The sequence below is a fragment of the Bos indicus x Bos taurus genome, chromosome 6, assembly GCF_003369695.1.
Source record: "Bos indicus x Bos taurus breed Angus x Brahman F1 hybrid chromosome 6, Bos_hybrid_MaternalHap_v2.0, whole genome shotgun sequence".
NCBI lineage: Eukaryota > Metazoa > Chordata > Mammalia > Artiodactyla > Bovidae > Bos > Bos indicus x Bos taurus.
Window position 1 is genome coordinate 70333965 of NC_040081.1, and position 22519 is coordinate 70356483.

The 22519-nt window shown below is 40.7% G+C and overlaps 1 protein-coding gene across 2 annotated transcripts in view; it reads left to right on the forward strand.

Annotated features, from left to right (window-relative positions):
- KIT (KIT proto-oncogene receptor tyrosine kinase) overlaps nucleotides 1-22519 on the forward strand; it is an 87342-nt gene that overhangs the window by 54553 nt on the left and 10270 nt on the right. The window contains exons 7-14 of one of the 2 annotated variants that reach the window (XM_027544520.1): nucleotides 18-133; nucleotides 16455-16569; nucleotides 18254-18447; nucleotides 19648-19754; nucleotides 19845-19971; nucleotides 20245-20349; nucleotides 20434-20544; nucleotides 21876-22026. In XM_027544520.1, coding sequence (XP_027400321.1) covers nucleotides 18-133; nucleotides 16455-16569; nucleotides 18254-18447; nucleotides 19648-19754; nucleotides 19845-19971; nucleotides 20245-20349; nucleotides 20434-20544; nucleotides 21876-22026 — 1026 coding nt within the window. The remainder of the gene's footprint in view (nucleotides 1-17; nucleotides 134-16454; nucleotides 16570-18253; nucleotides 18448-19647; nucleotides 19755-19844; nucleotides 19972-20244; nucleotides 20350-20433; nucleotides 20545-21875; nucleotides 22027-22519) is intronic. The other variant, XM_027544521.1, reaches the window with a different exon arrangement.

A 22519-nucleotide genomic window follows, 5' to 3' on the forward strand; every position in this document is an offset into this window, starting at 1 on the left:
TTGTTCTTTTTTTGTAGATACGTAAATGAACTTCATCTAACCAGATTAAAAGGGACTGAAGGAGGCACTTACACATTTCACGTGTCCAATTCTGATGTCAATTCTTCCGTGACATTTAATGTTTACGTGAACAGTGAGTAGAACAAATGGTTCCTTATCTTTTTATTTTTTATTCTTTTAAGTTGTGGCTGGTGTTTGCAACAGCTGCCGCCCCGAGTTCATTGTGTACTGGGTCAATAATGTTTCATGATAATTTTGACCTTAACAAAGACCTCGTGGTTTGGTGGTTGGAAGGATGTGTACAAAAACCAATTCCTTGTCCTACAATTCGCTGACCACATGACCTTGTAGCTGGCGCTCAGATGCTGGGTGCTGCCCTTTGAAGTCAACAGAAGAGACATAGAAGTTAAAAATAACAACAGTTTGAGGGACAATGTATTATTATTGATTGCTGAGATGGGGAGCTGGAGGTTGAATAGGAGCTGGATTATGGTATTAGGTGGGAAAGAGGTGCTATCAAGCCCCGACAAACGATTTCTTTGTTACAGCACCTTTTCTTTCAAGGTTAGGGTATTATTTTGTGTGAAATGAATGCAGTATTGATCAGCTCAGAGTGTCCCTGCTGTGTGCCATGCGGGGACTGGGGGAGAAGGGAGCAGGTGGTTTAAGGTGGGAGGATGGCCGTGGACACCTGAACATCTGAGCCCTGTGTGGTCCACGTCCCACGACACCTCTGTACAAAGGTTGAGCTGCAGGGGCTGTCCTCACTAGCTGGGGCTTTTCTCAAGTGTACGACCTGCTCCTGGCTCTACTGTGGGGTCACCTACATTTCCCAGAAAGAGGATCAGGTGCCTGCCATACCACACCAGCAGGGGACCAAAGGCTGGAGGCCTCCAAAGACGTGGGATCCCAAGGGACTGTCCACAAAATGACCAGCAGAATTAGCTATCCAGGGTGTATGGGGGGTGGAGTGAGATGACAATCTGGAACGTTCCCTGGAAAACAGCTCAGTAATGGCTGAGCCCTTCATAAGTGTTGGGCTGCAGGAAGGGAGCCAGTTCCCCATCTTCCAGGAGCTTCCAACTTGCTGTGTGGAGTGATTCTCCATCGTTACCTCCCTGATGGTGCCGCTCACCAGCATGGTGGGGTGGGAAGCGTGATCCCCTTACAAATGGAAACAGCTAGCGAGTGATACTCAAGACAGGTTTTTGGTTGGTAATCTGGAGTCTTTTGTCTGTTCCAGCATTTCCAAAATTGTATTTCCTGAACAAGGTGTTAACATGTATTTAGATAAAGAGCATCATATCTGTATACAGATTTTTCTGAGCTACAGACTTTCTCAGCATCCTTAATACACTAATGTATATTTTGCCTGCTCAGAAGGAGGCGTGAGATTGAGCATATATCTCAAATTTGTATGACCACAAAACTGCTTTTCCAAGGGAAACATGTTAATTAACATCTCAGTTCTTCAGAAGAGTTTTGATTGCATGGTATTCTCATTGGCCTGCAATTCAGGTACTAGATTAATTCAGATGTTAATCAGAGATTAGTGTATTACACATGGGCAAAATTGCCTGCTTCTGAGAAATCTTCATGTTCAAGTAATTGAAGAGATGATTGCAGGTGAATCAATATCCTTGCAAACATCATATGCATTACTGTCTATACAAAACCTTATTTTAGGCATTCCAGTGCAGTGCTTCTCAAACTATGGTCAAGGACCTTGTGTATTTGTAGTTTCCAATTTGTTCTGAATCAATACGTCTTAACAAAATACAGAAAGAACTGGTCACTAGAATAGCGAGATGGAAAAGAACAAAGATATATAAAATCTCAGAATGGATTTTTTTTTTTTTTATTACTAGACTCAACAGATATAATTAAGTGAAAGTGCTCCTTCTCAGTGCTTAGTCTTGGCTTCTGTGCTTACATGCTATGCACCAGAACTAGTAGACTGTGGCCATGGTCTACTCCACAGGCCTCACTTTGAGAAGCTTCGTTGTTGGGAATTTTCTAACATTGTGTCATTTGTATCCATCTCTTTCCCTGGCTTCAAGGTCAAGGGCTCATGAAGATCTCTCTCCCCCTTTTTCCTGCTTCCATTTGCCAGTGTGTGGCCTACCAGTCAGTCATGAGTCATTGACCTTAGAAAGACATCTCTGAAGTCACCCTTACTTTTCTCTGGGTGACAAAATTGCTACGTTTTTACTTACCAGCCTAATTTGCCATCCGACAGGATCCATATTAATCACCTCTACTGGTGAACTCATGCCTATTTGAGACTAGAGAGGAAATGGCCTAAACCTTCCCAAATGATTGTTTCTTGGATTCCCTATAATCCTGGGGCCTGGGTCACAAATACTTCTCAGCATGTGCTGAGGTCCTGCTTCAAGCACTGGGCACAAGGATGATGGTGTGCAGTGTCTTCTCTCGTTGGCTGAGCTCTTCAGGGGTCTATTCATTGAAGTCGTTTTATTACAGACACTAAGCTGACTAAAGGCATTTACTTCACTTACCTAACACATTGGAGTTCTTGATCTCTAGATGCTTTGACAGAGGTAGCATTTTTGTGTGAATACTTTATCTGTTTCTTAGGAACTGTGTCCCAGTTGCCCTTCACAGATATAATTAGCTAATTTCTTTGCTGACTTTTTATTTTTTGGATTGAAAAAAAAAAAAACTAGTTGATGCTATCATGGGGCAAGATTTTTTATGTTAAATTTAAAATCAAAAGCTAAAAATAATTTTAAAATTTAAACTTGGACCAGTTGTGTCCATTTTGACATATTATTTTAGCAAGCCAAATGCATATGTAGATCTGCTGCGTGGTTTATTCTGTAAATAAGCTGAGCCCCAGGGGTGAAAGGAACTGTGCTCTGCAGAAACTAGAATGAATAAAAATCAGAATAATAAATGCATGCTGTTAGTGTAGAAATTCAGGCTACTTTTAGTGACAGGGATACATACTTGCTTAATAGATTCAGCCATGAGAAATGCTCAAGGAAATCCTTGATTTTGAGTAGTTAAATATTTGGTAGTTGAAGACTTCATTTGCTTTGAAGATTTGAGAATGTTGTACATGTGTGTGTTTGTGTTTTAATCACTTATGTGGGAGGCTTTAAGAGAAAGCTATATACATTTAAACTTTAAAGTGTTTTAGTACTGTTTTTAGCTTCTCTAACAAGGCATGATTTGCATGGGTCTGTTGACTCAGTGATCTTAAAGGTGGTTTGTAATGGCCAAAAAACAAAACAAACAAAAAAATCAGTGATTCTTTGCCTTGAACTTGCATTGCTATAATTATTCTTGAATCGCTTATTGAAGATGTATATAGAAGTCAGATTCTTCATTCTAAAAGGAAGTTTCATATCTTTGAAAACGGCCATTTGTTTCCATTTCAGATCAAAATTGGTGAAAACCAGGGTTTTAGGAACTATAGAACTAACCAAAGGTGTTTTCTTAATACGTGTTACCCGTTCCAAGATTCCTGCAGGTGTGAGAAAAAGTGGTAACACCAAGATTCTGTAGGTTAGGTAGCCTGTGATGGTTGATTAGAAATCTGTGGTCTCTCTGGTGACTCATAGACTTGGAGAATGAATTTAATGGTTGCTGGAGAGAAGGAATAGTTAGGGAGTTTGGGATGGACATGTATACTCTGCTGTACTTAAAATATATAACCAACAAGGACCTACTGTATAGCACATGCTGCTGCTGCAGCTGCTAAGTCGCTTCAGTCGTGTCCGACTCTGTGTGACCCCATAGACAGCAGCCCACCAGGCTCCCCTGTCCCTGGGATTCTCCAGGCAAGAACACTGGAGTGAGTTGCCATTTCCTTCTCCAATGCATGAAAGTGGAAAGTGAAAGTGAAGTCACTCAGTCGTGTCTGACCCTCAGCGACCCCATGGACTGCAGGCTTCCAGGCTCCTCCGTCCATGGGATTTTCCAGGCAAGAGTACTGGAGTGGGGTGCCATTGCCTTCTCCGATAGCACATGCAACTCTGCTCAATATTATATAGCAGCCTGGATGGGAGGAGAGTTTGGAGGAGAATGGATACATATATTGGAGAAGGGAATGGCAATCCACTCCAGTATTCTTGCCTGGAGAATCCCATGGACAGAGGAACCTGGTGGGCTACAGTTCATAGGGTCGCACAGAGTCAGACACAACTGAAGCGACTTAGCACGACATGGATACATATATGGCTGAGTCCCTTCACTGTTCACCTGAAACTATCACAATATTGTTAATCGAGTATACCCCAATAGAAAATAAAAAGGTTAAATTTTTTTTTTAAATGCAAAAAAATAAAATTAGAGAAATCTTACAAATTAGCCAAAAAAAAAAAAAAAGGCAGGGCAGGGGGAAAGAAACTTATCTCCTTGGTGATAATAAATGTCATACAATAAAGGCTTTTATCAGATCTAGGACAAATAAAAGGCCAAACATGTATTTTAACCCTAATTAATCCTGATTCTCGACTTTTCTGTCTCTCTTACACACACACACACACACACACACACACACACCACATTTTCTTTATTCATTCATCCACTGAAGGAGATTTGCATTGTTTTCATACTTTGTTGTAAAAATCACTGTAGTGAATGTGAGAGTACAGATATCCTTGTAGATAAGAAAAAGTTCTGTGTTGTTTTCCATAATGGATATAGCAATTTATGTTCCCACCTTCCCGTTATGTTAAGGAACCAGGAGTTTTATTTTCTCCTCATTTTTGCCTATACTTGTTTTGTGTTTTTTTGATGATAACCAGGTTGACAGATTTGAGGTGATAGCTCATTGTAGTTTTGATTTGCCAGTAACCTAGATTGACACTAGTAGCATTACATCAATAAAATGTTATTTGGTAGCATTTCCAGATCCACATTATGAATTTAAAATTTGTAGCAAATGGTATTTGGAGTTTTCTCTTCAATCTCAAAGATCTGTCCTTTAATGACAGACCTGTTTCAGCTTCCCTGGTGGCTCAGACAGTAAAGAATCTGCCTGCAATGTAAGAGACCCGTGTTTGATCCCAGGGTCAGGAAGATCCTCTGGAGAAGGGAATGGCAACCCACTCCAGTATTCTTGCCTGGAGAATCCCATGGACAGAGGAGCCTGGCGGGTTACAGTCTGTGGGGTTGCCAAAAGTCGGACACAGCCGAGTGACTAACACTTTCACCAGTTGAGTGAAAGAATGGTGGTACTCAGGTGGTGGTGCGTAATGGCCAGCAGGACAAGAAAAGTCTGGAGAATGAAAGGGCTTGCTTTTCATCTTTAGGCTTACATGGAACACAAATGATGTTAAGCTCCATTGGATATCCACGTGACTGCTGAACTCTACACGAAATTCTCAGAATCACCAGTTTCCCTTCATTTATGGCAAAGTGTTAACAGAGGGGTTGAAACAATTTAAGGAAATGCTAACTAATGTATTATTTCTAAACCACTGCATCACATAATTAACATCCTGTCTGGTATAAGCGATTATTTATAGATCATACAGTATACCCAAATCAGTCAAAGTAATAAATCATTCAGAATGAGGCCTTTTGATGGGAATGTTCCCCTTGACCACATCTGCAGAATCTGGGCTGCTTTTTATATATTTGTGGTCGCTAAGTCATGTCTGACTCTTTTGCAACCCCATGGACTGTAGCCCAACAGGCTCCTCTGTCCATGGGATTTCTCAGGCAAGAATACTGGAGTGGGTTGCCATTCCATTCTCCAGGGGATCTTCCCAACCCAGGGACTGAACCCACGTCTCTTGTGTTTCCTGCATTAGCAGGCAGATTATTTTACCACTGAGCCACCTGGGAAGCCACCTTCTCCAAAGGATCTTCCCAACCCAGGGATCGAACCCACGTGTCTTGCAGATTCTAAACCACTGAGCCGCCAGGGAAGCCCATTTGTGGTCATAGTTAAATCCAGTTATGGATGGCTAGACCATCCTTCCAAGGAGAAGCTCCCCAGTGTGGAATACCCTGCAACACCTTGGGCAGCCCACCATTTGCCACAGGTGAGTGTAGGGCTGTCAGGACAGCCTTGTAGCTAGATGGCTTTGGATAGCCTGCTTGCCAGCCATCTGAGTCACCCACCTGGCTGCAAGTCTCAGTGATTATATTTAGGGTAAAAGTAATACTATCGGGTTTGGGGCATCTTTCCAGATCTTCATGAGTCAAGAGAGCAGAGTCATTAGGACTTTGCGTTTTTGGAAGATGGACATGTTTTCTAACGTCTTAACCATTTTTAAAAGTGATAGGACCTTCCAAACATTTGAGTGTCCAAATCTTACTTGTGTTAGAGGCTAAAATTTTGAGACTTAATGCTAACACACTTACCAAGTTTTGCTTGAGAGGCTTTGCTTTTTAGTATTTTTCTTTTCTTTTTTCTGGTTAGGTGGATTCTATTCGACCTACTTCTGTATTAAATTATTGGAGTTCTTCAACATTAAATAAAGCTAGTGCTACAAAGATAAGTGCTAAATAAATCAGAACTCCTTTCTGATTTATTTACTTGCTTTTCTGAGTTTGCTGTAAGACTACCACAGTATACCCAGAATGAGGCCTGGTTTGTGCAAACACTTATACACATTTGTTTTTAGATTAAAACAATGTTTTCATATTACAAAATTGTTATATGACAGGTGTGATAACTGGAAATTATAAGTAGGCAGAAATAAGACTGAAATAAGTTTAAATTCTTCCTTTTAAAGTTGATTTACATTTTATGGATTACCAGTGTTAATATATCTCTTAATATATATCTTTACAGACCACTTAAAAAAACTTTTTCTGGGGGGGATGACAAAATGAAGTTCTTTTGCATCACCTTGTGTTTTGGTGCTGAACGGTGAACGCATTGTGAGCCGTTTTCCATGCCGTGATATTTCTTCTACAGTGCTGTGCTTAGTTGCTCAGTCGAATCTGACTCTGTGACCCCGGGGCTGTAGCCCACCAGGTTCCTCTGTCCATGAGGATTCTCCAGGCCAGAATACTGGAGTGGGTTGCCATGCCCTCCTCCAGGGGATCTTCCCAACCCAGGGATTGAACCCAGGTCTCCAGCATTGCAGGCGGATTCTTTACCATCTGAGCCACCCAGGAAGCCCAAATATCACTTTGCTTTCTCCTTGCATGGATATTTCATGATTTCCTTAACCATTTCATGATTTCCTTAACCATCAGATACCAGTATCTGATACCATTTTGAGACATTGTGGTGTATGAGGTGGAACTCTGAAATGATGTGATTGAATTTTAAAAGAAATCTATTAAATGATTATTTAAAGTTTGTAATTATCTTATTTAATCTCAAATGAGCAACCTTACTCTAGTGGCAGGAAGTCAATGAGGTTATCATCTGTCATTGTCTTTCATGCTCCTGTATCTTGAACATATGTCTAGGAAGATAAGCTGTGCTGGCTTGCAGGACAGTTCCAAATTAAGAAATAATGTTAGTATGGGTAGCTAATCTATGTAAAAATAGTTTCTTGTCTTTCTACATTAATTTTTTTATAGGTAATTTGAGATACTTGACAATATCTGAAGTCTGTTTTTATTTTCTTTTCCTGAACTTGAAATGAGTTTTTGTTCTTAAATTGCTTGGGAATTATGAGTGTTGTTTTTGATGTGACACTTTAATATCTTCTCCTTATGTAGAGGATCTCTGTGGTTGCAAGAATTGCTATAGACATTTAAACTGGAAGAATAAAGGAATATCATGGCAACCTACTTTTAAAGTGGAGTTTGAGTCTCTTATATTTTGAAAAAATTTAGGTGTGTTGGCATGATTTTTCTTTCATGTCTCCTAAGAAACTTGGTGGTCTGGCTGGGTGTGTAGCTAATTTGGGGGATCTATTATGATTATACAGTGGAAGTGAGAAATAGATTTAAGAGCCTAGATCTGATAGATAGAGTGCCTGATGAACTATGAAATGAGGTTTGTGACATTGTACAGGAGACAGGGATCAAGACCATCCCCATGGAAAAGAAATGCAAAAAAGCAAAATGGCTGTCTGGGGAGGCCTTACACATAGCTGTGAAAAGAAGAGAAGCAAAAAGCAAAGGAGAAAAGGAAAGATATAAACACCTGAATGCAGAGTTCCAAAGAATAGCAAGAAGAGATAAGAAAGCCTTCTTCAGCGATCAATGCAAAGAAATAGAGGAAAACAACGGAATGGGAAAGACTAGAGATCTCTTCAAGAAAATCAGAGATACCAAAGGAACATTTCATGCAAAGATGAGCTCGATAAAGGACAGAAATGGTATGGACCTAACAGAAGCAGAAGATATTAAGAAGAGATGGCAAGAATACACAGAAGAACTGTACAAAAACGATCTTCACGACCCAGATAATCACGATGGTGTGATCACTGGCCTAGAGCCAGACATCCTGGAATGTGAAGTCAAGTGGGCCTTAGAAAGCATCACTATGAACAAAGCTAGTGAAGGTGATGGAATTCCAGTGGAGCTATTCCAAATCCTGAACGATGATGCTGTGAAAGTGCTGCATTCAATATGCCAGCAAATTTGGAAAACTCAGCAGTGGCCACAGGACTGGAAAACGTCAGTTTTCATTCCAATCCCAAAGAAAGACAATGCCAAAGAATGCTCAAACTACCGCACAATTGCACTCATCTCACACGCTAGTAAAGTAATGCTCAGAATTCTCCAAGCCAGGCTTCAGCAATATGTGCACCGTGAACTTCCTGATGTTCAAGCTGGTTTTAGAAAAGGCAGAGGAACCAGAGATCAAATTGCCAACATCCGCTGGATCATGGAAAAGGCAAGAGAGTTCCAGAAAAGCATCTATTTCTGCTTTCTTGACTATGCCAAAGCCTTTGACTGTGTGGATCACAATAAACTGTGGAAAATTATGAAAGAGATGGGAATACCAGACCACCTGATCTGCCTCTTGAGAAATTTGTATGCCAGTCAGGAAGCACCAGTTAGAACTGAACATGGAACAACAGACTGCTTCCAAATAGGAAAAGGAGTTCGTCAAGGCTGTATAATGTCACCCTGTTTATTTAACTTATATGCAGAGTACATCATGAGAAACGCTGGACTGGAAGAAGCACAAGCTGGAATCAAGATTGCCGGGAGAAATATCAATAACCTCAGATATGCAGATGACACCACCCTTATGGCAGAAAGTGAAGAGGAACTCAAAAGCCTCTTGATGAAAGTGAAAGAGGAGAGTGAAAAAGTTGGCGTAAAGCTCAACATTCAGAAAACAAAGATCATGGCATCCGGTTCCATCACTTCATGGGAAATAGATGGGGAAACAGTGGAAACAGTGTCAGACTTTATTTTTCTGGGCTCCAAAATCACTGCAGATGGTGACTGCAGCCATGAAATTAAAAGACGCTTACTCCTTGGAAGGAACGTTATGACCAACCTAGATAGCATATTCAAAAGCAGAGACATTACTTTGCCAACAAAGGTTCGTCTAGTCAAGGCTATGGTTTTTCCTGTGGTCATGTATGGATGTGAGAGTTGGACTGTGAAGAAGGCTGAGTGCCGAAGAATTGATGCTTTTGAACTGTGGTGTTGGAGAAGACTCTTGAGAATCCCTGCAAGGAGACTGCAAGGAGATCCAACCAGTCCATTGTGAAGGAAATCAGCCCTGGGATTTCTTTGGAAGGAATGATGCTAAAGCTGAAACTCCAGTACTTTGGCCACCTCATGTGAAGAGTTGACTCACTGGAAAAGACTCTGATGCTGGGAGGGATTGGGGGCAAGAGGAGAAGGGGACGACAGAGGATGAGATGGCTAGATGGCATCACTGACTCGATGGACGTGAGTCTCAGTGAACTCTGGAGTTGGTGATGGACAGGGAGGCCTGGCGTGCTGCGATTCATGGGGTTGCAAAGAGTCGGACAGGACTGAGCAACTGATCTGATCTGATCTGATTCAATCACTGAACTGATTGGAGAACAGGATAACCTATCTAGATCGTTAGGCCCTTTGTTGGTATGATCTGGCCATTATTTCATGTTTATGGTGCGAAAGCAGGAGAAGAGGTTTGTAACTGCCTACTTCAGTATTCCTGGGCCTTCCCTGATGGCTCACACAGTAGAGAATCTACCTGCAATGCAGGAGACCAGGTTCATTCCCTAGGTCTGGAATATCTCCTGGAGAAGGGAATGGCCACCCACTCCAGTATGCTTGCCTAGAGAATTCCATGAATCTGGTGGGCTACAGTCCATATGGTCAGAGTCTGACCCGACTGAGACACTTCACTTTTTCATTTTCAAACTTCAGCTAGAATTGACCCAGGCCCTGGGACATACTTTTCTAAAAATAGCCTGAGTAGTCGCTTTCATGTGAGTGGAACTGCTGCTCTGTGGAAATTTCCTTTCCAATTGAGCCCCATGTGTTTTAACATCAAATTAGTCCCCTTCGGTTACAGATGTATACACGGTCACCTATAATGTATAGTGGAAATTTAAATTAATCCAAGAATAGGTATGTAATTTTTCAACGGGCATTGTGTTAACCCTTCTCTTCCACTTCTAAATTAATGTGGCAAATGAATCCACTACTTATACAGAGTAGAAAAATAGCACCTTATCACATGTCTGCACTCCTAGGCAGCAAGCTGGACTGCGTTGTAACATGGGTACACATCCCCGCACCCCAACCCCTGGGTCACTGGTGATGGTGCTCTTGTAAATTGAGCACAGTGATTCTGGCTGAGAAAGGCTTTCTCCAAGTAGTTTCATCATTTTTTGTAAAGCTAACTTCTAGGATAGGGAGATCTTTTTGATGGCTGTTTAGAATAAGGATTGACAAACTGTAGCCTTCTGGCCAGATTTTACAAGTATCCTGTTTGTGAATGGCTCATAATCTAAGAATTTTTTTTTATTTCTTTGGGATGGGTGGGAAGTAGGAATGATTTTAAAAAACAAGATTTGTGAGATGTGAAAAAGTCAAATTTCAGTGTGTGTGAATAAAATTTTAGTGGAACACAGCCTTGCACATTTGCATACATGTCTGTGGCTACATTTGTGGCAGAATTGAGTGTATGTAAGAGAGACTCATAACCCCTAAAATGTAGAATATTTAGTTTCACCTTTCACATCAAAAGTTTGCATACTTTTTATTTAGGACATCACTTTATTAGGAGAATGATTTTTTTTAAATGATGGACATTCTGCAAAACATAACTCGATGCAGAAGACTGTAGTTGGAAGTTTTGTTTAGTTGGTTAAATGAATTTCTGTTAAAGTACTCACACACCAGTTTGTAGATGTCTTTAAGAAAGTATAAAACAAAATGTAATTTCTTTCATTTTTTTAATTGAAATATGGTTGATATAGAGTGTTTTGTTAGTTTCTGGTGTACAGCAAAGTGTTTCGGTTCTGTGTGTGAGTGTGTGTATATATTCTTTTTCATATTCTTTTCCATTATGATTTATTGCAGGATACTGAATATAATTCCCTATGCTATACAGTAGGATCTTGTAGTTTATTTTGTATATATTAGTATCCAAAATGTACCTTCAAAATATCTGTTCTGGAGATTTTTTTTTAAGTATAATACTCCTTTTATAGGTAAAAGTTAACCGGAGTTTTTAAATACTTTTTTAGTTGATTTAAATTCCTATATTATAATGATATTATGGCAGGAATGTGGATTTGACACAGATCCAAATTAGGATAGTGACAAATTGCTACAAAGCATCGCTGTCTTGCTGTTAAATATCATCAGACCTGCAATTGTAAAAACAAATTCGTCCTTGTGGTTCCTTTTCATTTAGTCTTTTGTTATATGGGCACTTGGGCTTCCCAGGTGGTTCAGTGGTAAAGAATCCACCTGCCAATGCAGGAGATACAGGTTCAATCCCTGGGTCAGAAAGATCCCCTGGAGAGGGAAATGGCAACCCACTCCAATATTCTTGCCTGGAAAATCCCATGGACAGAGGAGCCTGGCAGGCTACAGTCCCTGGTGTTGCAGAGTTGGACACACGCATGTTCACACACATGGACACACACACACACGGACACTAAAGTCTGAGTTCTTTGCTGATTAGAGAGTGTAGGCAGATGTGTGTGTGTAGCAAGAGTTGGTGGAGTCAGTTAGGGTAAGCCAAAAACTATGCTCATCTCTTTCGCACCAGTTACTTGTATACCTCCTCCCACCCCCAGCCCCCCAGCTCCTATTATCTGTGCTGTATTTTTTAAAATTCAACTTGTTCTTGCCTTCCTTACAGACCTGATGGTGGTGAAAAGGAATTTTTTTTAAGATCATATATCTGTGGGATAAATCAGCAAATGGTTGGGGTTTTTAATTGCATGAGCACTAAATTCTCAGAAGAGTTACAAGCACTCTGAAATCTGCCTACAAGCTGATCAGTGTTGTCGGAGATGCCAGATGACTCAGGTCCACAGTGCTTTGAAAGGAGACAAGGCTATTTTTTTATCTCTACAGGAAATACATAACTTATACACCTCTTAGGCTTATCTAAACCTCCAACTTGGGAGGATTTAGGGAATGTGTCATTTGGTATACTGCTGATTGCAGAATATCTAAGAAAACACAGCTCAGATTTAACCTGGTGAATTGCAGGGAGTTATGTATCTTTAAAAGCAAAATGTATATTTAATGACTTAGACGGTGCGTTGAGGCACTTACAAAATGCAGATGAGCCCAGATTTTCATTTTTAGGAATCAGAATTATACCTAGCTCATTCTTTATGCATTAAACATGTTCTTGTGCAACTTGCCACGTATAGCCCAAGCTGTACTCGTGTAATTTAGCCCTTTCAGAATGAAGTCTCTTGTCACCAGCATTAGGGACAGGGCTGGAATTAGGATGAGGCAAGAGAGATGCCTAGGGTGCAGAATTTAAGGAGGTGCTCACTCTTGGTGTCTACCTGAATCTGCAGGGCCTGGAGGATGAGAGCCTTCTTAAATTCCTCACCTTCGGTGTTTTTCTTGCCACATCCTTGTCTTGGCCCTGATGGGGTCCCTTGAAGATTCTCTAGAATAACCCCATTCTGGGTCAGATTCTCAAATTACTTAATCTTGGGGGAGGTGAAGTGGGCCAGGAATATGCTTTTTAACCTCATCTCTCTGTGCTTCAAATGCACCTTGAGGTTTGAGCGGCCCTCTGAGCCTGGTTGGCCAGCTTACGAGCCAACAGGACAAAAGCTGCTTGGCTTGCCTCAGGTTATAGTTGGGATAGTAGCTTAAAAATGTGCCTGATTAACCAGCACACAGGAACAAGTAGGCCAGCCGGACCACACTGTTTGCCAGCCCTGGCCATTGTATAACTGCTACCAGGTGTCACGCTGGAAGGCTTGGATCTTAGGGCACTTGTAACCAAAGGTAAATGTAGTTGATTATGTAATTTTCAGCTGTTCCAATTTTTAAATTAAAAATGTTTTATAAGTTTATTATTAGCTGTGCTCATTATAAAAAAAAATTAGAAAATAAGTCAGAAGAATGAAACAGATATTGATGTATAACTCTACTACCCAGATATAACAACTATAAACATAATGCACCCTTTCAGCCCCCTCTTTTTTTTCCTACTGAGTAATAGTTAATTCCACTAAAAATCCAGCATGTAGCATTAGGAACAATGAATGACAAGAAGAAGGTTGTTATGAGGAAATCTGTCTTATATCCAGTTGTCTTTGCTATCTGTGTGTGGACCTTCTCTCCTCGTTAATCTCAGTATGGAAGAAAAAAATCCACATGGCCAGGTTTATGTGCGGATTTCTTATCTCGTGGCCCACTACTGCAAAATGGTGTAACAGGAAAGTCACCATAGGCTGTTATTCCAGGTCCCTGCTTGTGACACTAATTGAATTCCTTTGGAATTTGAAGGACTTGTTTCTTTGGGAGGACTTAATAATTAACAGCTCTTACTGTGTGTCTGCCATAGGTCAGACTCTGCTAGGAGTCAGAAGTACAATCGGTAAGACATGGTCTTTGCCCTTGAGAACAGTCGGATGGAGGCAGACCAGGATATTATAGAAGTGCGTCAGGTGCTCTGAAGTGCTTCGGGAGTAGGGAAGCGAGACCAATCAACTTGGCTTTGGAGAGTTGAGGATGGCTAGGAAAAGGAGATGACACTTGAATTGAGTCCAGAGAGACCTGCCGTATGGCGCCTGCCGTCTTCAGCAAATAGCATTCTCCTAAAGTTCCACTATTTTCTGTGTTATGTCCTACTTTTCAGCCTGGTCACACAGTTGCCCATGATAATTAAATGAAACTTGCCAGATGGATGCTTTCGCAAGACGATGGCTTGTCTTCTTGCTCTATTTGTGAAAGCTGGCGTTGGATCCAAACTCTCAAGGATGCCCCTACCTTGAGATTGCTTTTGGAGTGTTGCTCTTTTGTGTGTATTAGCCAAATGGCCTGCCCGTCAGCAGGGCCAGGTTGAATGACAGGTGGGTGTGCCATGCATGCAGACACTTTGATCCCTGCCAAGCCATTTTGCCTGCAAGGAGATGAGGTGCTGAGAGGTTGTTCTACAAAGATGTCATTTATCAGCGTTACCTTCCTTCGAAGAAATTAGTTTCTGACCTGTTGGCCTTTTCCTCTGACCAAATATATTTATTTTTTCTATCAGTTGCAATGTAATCAATGTCAAATTCCCAGTTCTTCAGGTTAAAACACATACATGTTATCATGCTGTCTTAAGCAGTTTCTCTTCAATATCTAATATCTTTAGATATTGAAGAGAATATTTAGAATGACCAATACAGTTAACTTAATTGGTACCAAACTTGATTAACCTAGGAAGGTGGGTACTCTAAGGAGAAAAAATAATAAATGAGTAATAAATTAGTAATTAATACTTTTTATAAAATATTTAAAAAATTTATTTACTGGCTGTTCTGGGTCTTAGTCAAGGCATGTAGGATCTTCAGTTGCAGCATGTGGGATCTAGTTCCCTGACCAAAGATCAAACCCAGGCCCCCTGCACTGGGACATGGAGTCTTAGTCACTGAAGCACCAGGGAAGTCCCATTAATTAATGCTTTTACTGTTTGATTTCTGTGAATCATTCTGGATTCTTTGTCAAGAATCATTTCATTTCATTGTCACAACATCACTATGAAGAATTCCTGTTGTTACTATTGTTATTCCCATTGGCTACCCGGAGACTTGGTGGAGAGCAGAGATCCACCAAGAGCCAGAGCTTGGGTACAGCTCTGTCTACCACACTCATGGCCACCCGTAGCTCTGTGCACAGGCTTGGGGTCGGCACCTGCGATGCTGTACCAGGGATGCGGGATGAGCTCATCACCGTCCCTGCCATCAGATGCTTCCAGTGTGGTTTACTCATTCTCAGAGGGTTCGAATCCTTCAAGTGTATTACCAGTAGAACAGCTGAATGTAAGTTCTTTTTCTGTTCACTAATCTCAAGAATTTGCAGGGTACCTTTGATTGAATATCAGTTGATTATTATAGTTACACAGAAATGTCAAATGAGAGCATTCCTGCTGATACAGTTTACTTTTTCAGTGATTGTACTCAGGTTTAGACATATGTATGAGTAAAACTCTTGGGCTGGTTTCCTCTTCTAATTTTCTATTCCTATTTTGCATTTGAAATAAAAGTTGGGAGTTAAAAGCCCATATTGTGTTTTACTCTGATGTTTTGGCTTCTCTTTAAAGGGGTGATTCAGCTCCTTGTCTGCACCATCCCTTCCACCCCCATCAAAAAAAGGAGGGGGGACATTTCCGAGGGGGGGATCTTCTCTTTTCCCGTAACCCCTCCTAATTTCTTCTAGTTCCTGCAATAACTTGACATTCCAATGAGATCCTAATGGCAGGAATACTTTAATAAACAGTGTTGTTGTTAAGTCACATCTGACTCTTGGCAACCTCATGGACTGCAGCACATCAGGCTTCCCTGTCCCTCACTATCTCCTGGGGTTTGTCCAAGTTCATGTCCATTGAGTCGGTGATGCCATTCATCCATCCATCTCATCCTCTGCCACCCTTTTCTCCTCCTGCCCTCAATCTTTCCCAGCATCAGGGTATATTCGAATGAGTCAGCTTTTCGCATCAGGTGGCCCAGAGTATTGGAGCTTCAGCATCTTCACCTGTTAGACAGTTGGGAACCCTGGAATCCTGATTAGAACCCATCTTTCAGGTTCCCCATCCCTGGGGACAGAAACCTTGCCAGGTGGTCCTGCAACCTCAGTCATCCCTGAGGCAGGGAGAGCTCAGAGACCCCCACATCCACAGGATGAACAGTCCACACGGGGGCTGGGTAGCTCTAACCGGGAAAGCCTTTTTCTTGGTCAAACCTTCACATCCGCCTACCTGTACCTTCCATTCTCTGGTTCACATTCTCCCCTTTGAGCAACATGTTCCCTAAGGGTCCCCTTAAGCTTTGAGAAAGTTTTTAAAAATTCAGAAATTGTGGAGGGAGCCTTGGTGAGGTTTTCCAGCAGTCTGACATACAGCCACTTCTCTCTTCCTCCAGCAAAACCAGAAATCCTGACGCATGACAGGCTGGTGAATGGCATGCTACAGTGCGTGGCCGCAGGGTTCCCGGAGCCAACCATCGATTGGTACTTTTGTCCAGGAACTGAGCAGAGGTGAGATGATTATTTTGGCTACCACTTAATACTCATCAGGAAAAGACTGCAATTCAGTTGAATTTCAAATATGTTTTCAAAGTATTTTTTTTAAACTTTGTTTTGATTAATTTTTTTCTATCTATGTGGCTTTTTAGAGAGCATAATTGCTCTATTTTTCTTGGTAGACATTAATTTTGTTTGCTGAAACATGATTACTGAACGACGTCTTTATTTTGGTGGTTATCTTTTGGATTTATCATGCAATTTCCAGCCTGCAGGTAGATAAAGCAATTTCCCAGGACAGAGTAATTAGATTTCCAATATATACACAGGAGGTAATATGTGTGGGAAATGTGACTGTAGTTATCATGAAAAAAATTACCTCAGAAGTTAATTGCCAAGTTACCAAAAAAGTAATGATCGCACAATTACCATACATATGGTGCTGGGGAGCTACATGTTTTAAAAAGGTTTTCTCCTTGATGAGGTGCTCAGCCCCTGAGTGGAGCGCATCTGGAATTGTACTTCCTCTCTTTCACAATCCACACTTAAGCCTTAAATTGTCCTTTCGCATTACCTGAAGATGAAAATGGGGTCAGCTTCACTGTTTTTATCCATCAAATGCTATTTTACGCTCAGGCTTTAAAGCCCAGTGTAACATCACAATTGAGTAGTCACAATAATAATAGAAATTTTATTTTTCACAGAATAGCTCTTTAAAAAAAAAAAATAAACAGCAAGTTGGAGAGGTTACATAAGACTCTTGTTTTCAGCTGGGTTTTAGTTGAGTGTTTACTTTGGGGGAGAAGGAGAGAGGTTCAAGACCCCTGGAAAGTTTGCCCACAGGGGACACAGCCCCAGGAGTTGTAGACATTCGCTGAGAAAATGTTTATGGAATACCAACTGTATGCTGGACATGGGTCTAGTGAACAAAACACACCTGAGTCCCATTAGTGAGTTTATATTCTAGTGAGTAGAGATGGATAGAAGACTGACAACTACCATTTGCAGGTGTTACGAGCTAAGGGAGAAAGCCAGGTATGGGAACAAAATTGCTAGGCATGTGCAGGGGATAATTTAAAATACAGTCATCTGAGTCTGGTTCCTGATGATCTTTGCCACCTGGAGTTCATTCAACCCAGCAGGCACTATCTCCATCTCCCTCCATGGCACTTCGAGCCAAAGCACCCTCACTTCCGGGGTGTGGGGGTGGCCCTGTCTTCATCCTTATAGACTTTATTGCTTTCCTCCTCCGCCGTCTTCCTTTTCAACCCTGCATACATCTGTTCACAATTACTCTATTTATAAATGGCTGCTGTGCAGGAATGGGAGCCAGCCGTCTTACTGAATTCATCTCTAATCCTTTCAGTAACCCTCCAAGATGGGTATTACTACCCCAGTTTTACAGCTGTAGGAACTGAGTCTTGGAGACTTTTAAGTACTACTCACAAGTCAACAGAGTAGGTGTTTGAGTCCGGATTTCAAACCCACATCTCACCTCAAAACCTCTTCTCTTCCTCCTCTTCGAAGTGCTTTTCTTGCTCTCAGTGCCACAGACATGTTCATTTGTCATCACACTTCCACTTGTAAAAGGGAGTATCTGATTATGAATCTCTGACTTGGTTTTAAAAGTATGCCGTATCCGATGCCTTCAGTTGATTTTCTCTGAGAGTAAGTCTGGGCCGCTGTTTCTCCCACCTAGGTGTTCTGTTCCCGTTGGGCCAGTGGATGTACAGATCCAAAACTCATCTGTCTCACCATTTGGAAAACTAGTGGTTTATAGCACCATTGATGACAGCACATTCAAACACAATGGGACGGTGGAGTGCAGGGCTTATAACGATGTGGGCAAGAGTTCTGCCTCTTTTAACTTTGCATTTAAAGGTAACAGCAAAGGTATATTTCTTTTTAATCCAATTTAAGGGGATGTTTAGACTCTGCCTGCCATGTCAATCATGACTTTTAAGTCCATTCCATCACTGGCATGTCATTTCCGGTAATATCTACATTACGCATGTGATTGTCATCAAATGTACTAAGTTTCATTCTGTGCTAGTTTGTTAATAAAGTGTGTGCAGTAACCATGCACTTTATGTGTTATATGTATTATGTGTGTGCACATATGTATATATGTGTGTATGCATGTGCATGTGTGTATATATATAAAATTGTGTATTTCCAACTGTTTCCATTAGAAAAGGGTAGAGAAATAAAATAGGGGAAGTAGATTTACCTTATATCCAAACAGAATCGGAATTAAGGACAATTAAAAAATATAAATTCAATTAAAAATTATTTAAATTGTTACTTAAAATCAACTATTTTAACACATCACCAGATACCATGTTAGAAAGTTAACATTAACTTTTGTGAAATCATGTTAATGAGCTATTTTCTTTTAACATCTTTAAAATCTGATTCATGAATGACTAGCTCTCCCAACATAAGTTAAATGATCCTGTAGACAAATTGATGAATTGGTATGAAGTTGGAAGACAAAAGAACTCGGTGCATACATTCGTAGGGTTCAGTTTGTGTTTTCTTCAGTTGGCAAAGACGAGTGCCAAAAAGTGGTATTTGTTCAGTATTTGAGTGATGAGGGGAAGAGTCTTATATTGTTCTTCATCATGGATGTTTTTTTTCCAGGCAGGGCAATGAAAAGAACACTTTAAAAAATGTTTTTCTCAGTTGTGAAAGACACTCAATGCTCCATGTAGAAAATTTGGGAAATACAGGAAAGCATAAAGAATAAAGTAATAAAACATCCATAAAGGAAACATCTTAAAGTTCAAGGCAGGAATTTGAAGTGCAAAGTTCACTCAGATGTCACTTTTTACTGAAAAACTGCCTAACGTTATTCTTGTGCTGTGGAAATCTCAGCTTCTTTCCCACAGTTTTCTGGTTGAAAGTGCTTATGTTAAAAGATCCTTAGAGTAAAATAATAGCCAAGGCAGGGAGCTCAGATGCACCTGGTTTGACTCCTACTGTGATGGGCGGTAGGTAGTGCGGGAGGTGGGTGAGTTGGAGGTGAGAGGTGTTGTGTGATGATCTGATGCAGCTAATAGGTTGTGATTCCACATCCCTCTTTGATTTTAGAACAAATCCATGCTCACACCCTGTTCACGCCGTTGCTGATTGGTTTTGTGATCGCAGCTGGTTTAATGTGTATCTTCGTGATGATTCTTACATACAAATATTTGCAGGTAACCATTTATTTGTCCTCTCCCTCAAATGCTGTAATGGTGAACCATTAACCATTAAAAGATGACTCCTTTCCCTTTCTCCCTCCACAGAAACCCATGTATGAAGTACAGTGGAAAGTTGTCGAGGAGATAAATGGAAACAATTATGTTTACATAGACCCAACACAACTTCCTTATGATCACAAATGGGAGTTTCCCAGGAACAGGCTGAGTTTTGGTCAGTATACTACAGGGGTTTTCCATGACACCTTTGTGTTTTCACATCACATTGCCTTTAGGGAATCCCAATAACTTTCTTTATTTTATTTCACTTGAAACAATAAGGTTTTTTTCTGTGATTTCACTGCCTTTGGTAGATTTGGCATCAAGTACACTTTAGGGAAGTGTATCTTGACACATTTGTCCCTAATTCCTTTATTGGTTTTGAAATGACACAAATGTTTCTTCAGTTCCACCACCACCACTTATTCCCTTGTCTTCCTTCCTACAGGGAAAACCCTGGGTGCTGGCGCCTTCGGGAAAGTTGTTGAGGCCACCGCTTATGGCTTAATTAAATCAGATGCAGCCATGACTGTTGCTGTCAAGATGCTCAAACGTAAGTTCCTGCAGGCTGTTATGGGTGCTCACCGTCAGTGTCCCAGATTTGCTTTTTGCTAAAATAAGATGTTTTTAATTTTAGCAAGCGCCCATTTAACAGAACGAGAAGCCCTAATGTCTGAACTCAAAGTCTTGAGTTACCTCGGTAATCATATGAATATTGTGAATCTTCTGGGAGCGTGCACCATTGGAGGTAAGGCTGTGGCCAACCTGCCTCTTGTAATTGGTCAAATTATCAAAAGGCGGGAGATTTTGATATGATTTTTGACAATGCTTGATTATAAGCTCCTTGCAGGATTTTGACCCAAATGGTTAACCTCTTGCTGGATTTCCCCCGACCCCCTGAATGTTAAGAATGTATATTTTCATGTATATAAGAATATATGGGGCTTCTCTGGTGGCTCAGATGATAAAGAATCTGCCTGCAATGCAGGAGACCCAGGTTCATGTGTCTTGTTCTTAAGAATTACATTTTGTGTTTATCATCATGGGGTAGAACACCCAGGACATACTGTCGTGTATGTCACACCAGCATTGACCTCTTGAATATCTTGAGAATGTCTCATCTCCTCCAGAAAGCTTTTCTTTTATCTTGCAAGCTTTTATATAGGCTGGATGACTCTTTAGCCACTAAAGAGTTAATGTTCATCTGCATGCTATCATTAAAAATAGGCCTCCAAGCCTACCAGCCCTCAAATCTACACCAAATGAGCAAAGACTTCACTTTGATAAAATAAGAAATTTCCAGTTTTGAAGCATTCATTAGTCCTCCCATCAAGGCTTTCTACGATGTTTCCAGAAAACATTTTGGTCTAAAGGAACAAAGATGTGTTAAAATGAGCCATTCCTCAAGATCTGGAGAGATCCACGGTCAAGTTGACAGCTTTCTGTAATTTCTTAAAACAGCCCCCATAAATGTTGCTTCACCGACATCATGAATTGTTTATGAGAGATTTTTGCCCAAGTTAATTAGTTGTCTGTTAAATAACTTCAGAGCTATAGTTTTTTAGGCTTTTACAACAGGGAAAGAAAACAAATTCAACTGATAGAGCCCCAAACACATATGATGGCCCTGCTTTTCAGGGTTTCTCCCACCTTCCGGTCTCAGCTGGTGGTTCCGATGGTTGCTTTTCCTATTATGCTGCCATTTGTGCTTATGCTCATCATCATTTCCATAATGACATTACAAAAGGCGTGAAGCCCCCTCTGTAAACAGAAGTGAATCAGAGGACTCACGTAGGAAGCTTGATAACTAATGATGAAAGCTGTAACTTCTGTCTAAAACCAGCAGTCACACCTGACCCCTAATCAGGCAGAAATTCAGGTTACAAAGGTTGTTTAGTTTTACTCCACAGAATCCCACGTTCTGCTAAGCCATGTTCATAGATAGGATTGTACTCGTACTTGGTAGGCTTAACATTGACCCTGAATGTGAATGGCTGTGATTGCCACTGAGTATTTTTATGGAAGACTGGGTGGTCTGTATATCTTACCTCCCTCTAACTTTCTCTTAAATGCTCATAGGGCCCACCCTGGTCATTACAGAATATTGTTGCTATGGTGATCTTCTGAATTTTTTGAGAAGAAAACGTGATTCATTTATTTGCTCAAAGCAGGAAGATCACGCCGAAGTGGCGCTTTATAAGAACCTTCTTCATTCAAAGGAGTCTTCCTGGTAAGACTGATTTACATAAATAGCTGTTGATAGGCAGTTCATGGGGTCATAAGGGTTTGCAATCAAGGCTGATTCTTTAAAAAAGTGAACTGAGGTACTTTGAGGTGCAAAATCAGAATTATTAAATCATTTAAATGTGATTAACGGTTTAGAAAGTTCAAACTGTTTTTACAGATTCAGATAGTCTTGAACTTAAGTTTTTGTTGATTTTTATAAATGTATCTTTAGTGTTTTTCTGAACTTTAGTTCTCTTTAGTTGAATGAATTCTGTACCTGTTTCTCTTAGAATGGTTCTTTCCTGTGTGTCGTTCTCTTTATACTGTTGAGCCAGGGTCCTGTATGATTTCTGTACCTGTTTCTCTTACCGTGGTTCTTTCCTGTGTGTCGTTCTCGTTATACTGTACAATAGGGTCCTATATGCATCTTTAGAGTGAGAGACTGTTTATAGGGAACATGGGAAAGGCTGCCAAGTTGTCACAGTGAATTCCTTTAA